Source organism: Sycon ciliatum, chromosome 1 (assembly GCF_964019385.1).
Source record: "Sycon ciliatum chromosome 1, ocSycCili1.1, whole genome shotgun sequence".
In the NCBI taxonomy this organism is placed as follows: Eukaryota; Metazoa; Porifera; class Calcarea; order Leucosolenida; family Sycettidae; genus Sycon; species Sycon ciliatum.
Window position 1 is genome coordinate 15,078,535 of NC_088643.1, and position 6,000 is coordinate 15,084,534.

At 44.3% G+C, this 6,000-nt stretch overlaps 2 protein-coding genes across 7 annotated transcripts in view; both read right to left on the minus strand.

Moving 5' to 3' along the window:
• Positions 1-6,000, minus strand: part of LOC135814805 (uncharacterized) — a 129,565-nt gene that overhangs the window by 41,887 nt on the left and 81,678 nt on the right. The gene's annotated exons all lie outside the window — the stretch shown is intronic.
• Positions 909-6,000, minus strand: part of LOC135814777 (uncharacterized) — a 20,385-nt gene continuing 15,293 nt past the window's right edge. For 3 of the 4 annotated variants that reach the window (XM_065327957.1, XM_065327965.1, XM_065327950.1), the window contains exons 14-15: positions 4,233-4,369; positions 909-1,687 (exon numbers count right to left, since the gene is read on the minus strand). In XM_065327957.1, the coding sequence (XP_065184029.1) occupies positions 4,241-4,369 (129 nt within the window). In that variant the 3' untranslated portion in view covers positions 909-1,687; positions 4,233-4,240. The remainder of the gene's footprint in view (positions 1,688-4,232; positions 4,370-6,000) is intronic. The other variant, XM_065327971.1, reaches the window with a different exon arrangement.

Genomic DNA, 6,000 nt, shown 5'->3' on the forward strand with positions numbered 1-6,000 from the left:
ACTAGCTAACACGGGTAACGGATACCGACTGATCAACAGAGACCATCTTAAAAATGGAGTTGTCATTGTGTGCAGATTGTAAAGTTTGATTTTATTTTTATTTAAATTTTTTAAACACACGGCGAGGAGACAATAATTTGATAACCGCAATCAATAAAATTAGCTGAACCGACATTTGTGTACTTTATTCATGCATGTAAAAACGGTGGAGACGATGTGCAATAAAACAATCATGTTTACTTATTTCTCGCTTTGATTGTTAAAATTCACACTTGTAAATTTCATTGCTTTTGTTCTTAGTGTTATTTATCTAACTTAGATTTTCTATAATAGTTCAATTTTTGTTTCAGTGTCCTTTAGTACAACGACGATTCCTGATGAGTGTTGTACGAAAACTTCTTTAAATCCATATATATTATTCTTTTCTCTACACCATTTCTTCATATTTTCATCGTTTTATTGCACATCCTCTCCACCGTTTTTTTACATTGCATGAATAAAGTACACAAATGTCGGTTCAGCTAATTTTATTGATTGCGGTTATTAAATTTTTTGTTATGTTTTGCTTTGTAGTTGTTGCGTCAGGCCAGTGAAATCATGTTCTGTGATTGCCCGTATAAGAGGCTTAAAAAATATTACTTGGGTGCATGCATGCTCTTTGCCTTTGGCTTGGGTGCACACGGGAAACACGTTCCAGTTACTCATACTCGGCCACTACCGCTTTGCATCCAGCCCTTGCCGCTATCCATATGAAAAAAGCCGAGTACTGTAAAAGAAAGAGGTGAAACCGGGGTCTTTTACGAGGTTTCTATTTTCTTATAGTACACAAGAGAGATTGGAGGCTGTGTCACAACTCTGAGTTTTACGTATTACTACGAGCGTCCGGCGTACGATCATCAGGCAACTGATGGCTTTATATTTTCTTATTTTTGACTTGGTTTGGTTCTGTCCTAGATCGTAGAATAATTATACGAGCATTCATTGCTTCGTCACGTCATGATGGAGCAGCGTAGATCTATGTGAAGGCTAGCCATTGCAAGCTTGCTTCGGCCATGCCAACGCGGAAAAGCCTATAATAATTATTATAATATTGATTAGTACGAAGGCAGCGAGGTTTGCCCCCTTGCCGGTCACTGGGGCGTAGCACACGCAAAACTTCCTAAGCTGGTTGTGTTTCTCAATACAATTGAATTGCATAGCCGGTGGTAACTCGGAAGTGAGAACTTTACTTTTTTTTAACAAAAGTCAATACTAGATTGTTGCCAAGACAACCCAAAACATGTCTTTTGATCCCTAAAAAGGAGTCAAATACAAACAGTCCATATAGCCCTAGCATGAGGAGTGAAATATGACGAAATATTTACATGGCACATTTCTTGATTGTCGCACCAGCAATAGGAAGATTCCAGCTTTGGGAGCAAGTATCGCTGGAGCACACACACACTGGACAAAACACTGGACAAACTGTCATCGTCGTGGGCGTCCTCGAAATGATCATTTCCGCCAGAGGTAGAGCCAATTCCCTGATCAACTCCGCGGGAGGCTGAGCTAATACCCTGATCAGACCCAACAGCGGCAGATCTAAATCCTAGATCAGACCCAACAGCGGCAGAGCTAAATCCCCAGTTCTTGGCCTTCTCTTCCTTACGCCGCTTCACAAGCTCAGCCCCAGATCCTTTGTTTTCACCTGGAGAGAGAGAGAGAGAGAGAGAGAGAGAGAGAGAGAGAGAGAGAGAGAGAGAAAAAGAAACAGACACACAGACAGTGAGAGAAAGAGAGAGAACAATGAGATGAGAGTCACAGACAGACAGTGAGACAAAAGAGAGAGAAAAATGAGATGAGAGTCACAGACAGACAGTGAGACAAAAGAGAGAGAGAACAATGAGATGAAGAGTCACAGACAGACAGAAGGAAAACAAGAGAAAGTGGAGCTAGCACACCCGGAATGCAACAATCTCAGAAGTACGGCGGCAACGCTTGCAATCTGATCCACGCCCACACCCATACCCATGATGCCTTTTGTCCATGCCGCAAAAAAACAACCTTCCAACTTGGAAAGGCTCAGGTGCGGAAAGTTCCAATGAGGGAAAGGGATGCGCCACGAAGATGTGCATGAGCAATGTCCCTCGGCAACAAAGAATGTCGAACTACAGAATGATGATGATGATGAGACTAGTAAGACCATTGGACAAACCGGTCTAACTACAACTCGAAAACGCAAGGCAACAGACCAGCCAACTTGGGAGGCTAAAAGGTATGTAAAACAAACACATAAAGAGGGGAACGATGTGTTTGTATATTATTGTCTCATTACCTTGGTGGACTATTGGTGGACTATTAGCCATAGCTAATAAATTTTACTAGTAGGTCCTTTAACGGAATAGCGCGAGCTCCGGTGTGGGGAGCAAACCCTTTCTTACAGGTCCTTTTCTCTTTACATATTACTTTTAGCCCTTTATTGCCGGCCTGCAGACTTTCGATCAAAGAGCTTTCCAACGAGCCCTAGATTGTTAAAATCAAGCGAAGGAGACTAAAGTTGTGAACTGGTGAAGTTGAAAATTGTGCTGAGATTTGTACTTCTGGTGCATGCTGTGCTAGTAATCCGGTAATGAATGGTCGACCCTTACAGTACATAATAGTATTGCTTCCTACCTGTAAACAATTGTGGCAATCATGAAGATACGCAATCAATATCCACCATATATTTTGGTTATATTCCCGTAGCTATGCAGAAGACGTTACTTCAGTACCGTCTGGCGCTAGCCAGGGTCCACACAGCTTTAATTTTGTGTTTTTTTGTTTGTGCCATCGGCATGCCTGGTGCTATCCCATACCTGTCCCGTACCGTACCATCAAGGACAGCATCGGCATGCCTGGCGCTATCCCGTACCTGTCCCGTAACGTACCATCAAGGACAGCATCGGCATGCCTCGCGCTATCCCGTACCTGTCCCGTTCCGTACCATCAAAGACAGCAGTCCACGATATTCAAATAGGGCTTTCAAATGCAAGATCATAATGTTAAGCAACTTGGAAGAATGAGTATGTATGCAAAGTGTATAGGGGGAATGCATGCAGGGCGATAGTATAGTGCCTGTGCGGGTTCGAATCCTACGTTATGTCTAAAAAAGTAGGAGAAATGAAAATTGTATAACATCCCTATGCTTTTCTTGCCTAGGTCATGAAGGTGTTAGACGGTGTCGTATTGCCCTCAAATGCAAAGAGAAAGTTGACTCTCGCTAGGGCCATGCGCTTCCACGCTCTCTCGTTTCACCAATTTGGAGATCTTGGACTCATTGCGAAGATCTTTGTGAGAGGACTACAAGAAGTTCCAACTACAGTCCATATCAAAAATACATAGACGCATGGTAATATTTCAAATTTGACTGGAGCTTCTTGAGAACATTTTTTCAGAATATGTCTCAAGTCCTTCCCCCAATTATTATTATGTTGTAGTGATCAGATAACAAACGCCCAATTTCGGATTTTTTGTGGACAAAATGATCACAGATTTTATGTGGTATAGATGCTGGCCTAACAAGTTTTTGAAATCACGCATCTAGATTTTTGAAATGCGCGGTACTCAAGAGCACTACTCATTGTCTGCCACAACGCGATCCAAACGCGAGTGCAGTGCCAGATACGAAATGACATCGGTCTCCTCGAGCCATTTCACTGTACCTAGCTTGAAACTAATCAAATCTTTTCGTGCCCGACTTGGCACATGCTGCGTGCCCTGAAGTTGGGTAAATCCAATTTCCATGAACTGTCGCCTCTCAGCACAGATCGCAGAAAATGCAAAAATGTTCAATCGATTGCCGTTCTCTCAAAATTCATAGCAGGACCGGAGCCAGGTCCTGGAGGGTGGTACGGCCCCAGGTCGGCTACAGGACCGACTATTTCCTCATGCCCAATTTCAAATTCCTGGGAGGATACATCTCTACCTCTGGAGGGTGGTACGGCCCCAGGTCGGCTACAGGACGACTATTTCCTAATGCCCAATTTCAACTTCCTGGGAGGATACATCTCTACCTCTGGAGGGTGGTACGGCCCCAGGTCGGCTACAGGACGACTATTTCCTAATGCCCGATTTCAAAATCCTTGGAGGATACATCTCTACCTCTATGCATTATCTGTTTGTTTCAGCTGGACATTACTCTAGCAACAGATATGGCAGTTAGCAGAGTAGACTTCTCTGGAGGTGAGAGCAGATACAGGCATGCTGGAACTTGCCTCATTCTCTACTTGTTGTTGCAGGAATGCATGCAGTTTGCCTTGAAGGATTGGAAACAACTATTGCAGAGGTTGCAGTGAGCAACGCAGCAACTTCGAGCGGCAGTATCAGCGGCGGCACTAGCAGCTGAAGCTTTCTGTTTTTCACAAACACATACACATACATACACGCACACACACACACACACACACACACACACACACACACACACACACACACACACACACACAAACACACACATAGTCAAGAGCACTACTCATTGTCTGCCACAACGCGATCCAAACGCGTGTGCAGTTCCAGATACGAAATGACATCGGTCTCTTGCACGGTCACGTGCTCATTTACAGCCTGTTTGGGCCCGTTTATGTCACTTGAGTTGAATCTTTGAACCAGGGAGGCCGCAAAAGCCTCTTACGACTCCCTGCTTTGAGCTTTTGAGTTGAACCTTGATTTGAAAATTGTAGCCTGCAGGCACGGTGACCAGGCGACTGGTGTACGCATGAGCAAGTGACCGCTTACTCAACCCTGTTCGATTGGGAATAAGGGCCAAACGCTGCATCTCAGCCTTTTCGGACCAAAACCAGTCGACTCAGCGGCCAAAAGACTACACATATGGACCAATCGCGGCCATCCATGCTTTTATAAGAACGAAACGGCGTTTTTAGTGACTTTTTCCATACAAATCCCTATCTAGTAGGGCGCAGTCATCCAGTTTCGGTGGAAGTGCGCGAGTTCGATTGGGAATAAAGGAGGAAGGGAGCGTCTCAGCTTCCTCGGACCAAGACCATTCGACTCAGCACCCCGAAAACTACAACTGGTGAAAATTTGATTTTAGGGTATACTTTCCCTTTAAGGTGGCATATCACCCAAAAATTTCATATTTATTTATTTATTGCAACATCTCAAGACTCGGCGGAAACACCGGCCAATATTACGAGAGTGGGTGATTGCCAACCACGGCGATAAATAGAAATAAGGGGAGGGAAAAAGAAAGAGTAGCAAAACGAACAGCAACAACAACTCCGTAAAGAAAGATAATGTCAAATAAAAACAGTGAAAAACACAGAGACGCAAAGGACATGTGGATAATGAGCATATGGCATTCAATTGAACATAACTTTGGTGTCTCTCAATGGATTTGAGTGAAAGTTTCACCACAAACTCCTGCCACTATGCTGGCCCTCTGGACATAATTTAAAAGTTCTTGCGCCTCACCAACAGGCTTTCCAGGCCGGAAAAACTCAACATTCTGGCATAGTGCCACGGTGTGCGAGCCACCCAGGAGCCCAAAAATGCATTTACAAATTTTTTTAACATTTTCTTGTCCATTCTGTCCGTGCGCGGGATCCAAACCTAACAAAAGTCCAGAAGGAGCCATGGGTGGTGGGATAGGGCCCCTCAACGTGGCCCTGGAATCTGTCACAACGGCAGGAGCGGGCGTTCTATCACAAACTCCAACAGACCAAAGTCAATTTTTGAATTTTTTTCATTCTGTCCGTGCGCGGGATCCAAATCTAAAAAATGTCCAGAAGCAACCATGGGTGGTGGGATAGGGCCCCTCAACGTGGCCCTGGAATCTGTCAGAATTGGCGTTCTCTCACAGACTCCCACAGACCGAATTCATTTTTTGAATTTTTGGGCGGTGCAATCTGAAAATTCCCAGAATGCACAAGAATGCCGGCGCAAACTGAAGATTGCTTGCACATTGTGGGAATTCTCAGATTGCGCAGCGCAATCTGTAGATTACGCAAATTCTCTGCAAGCTCC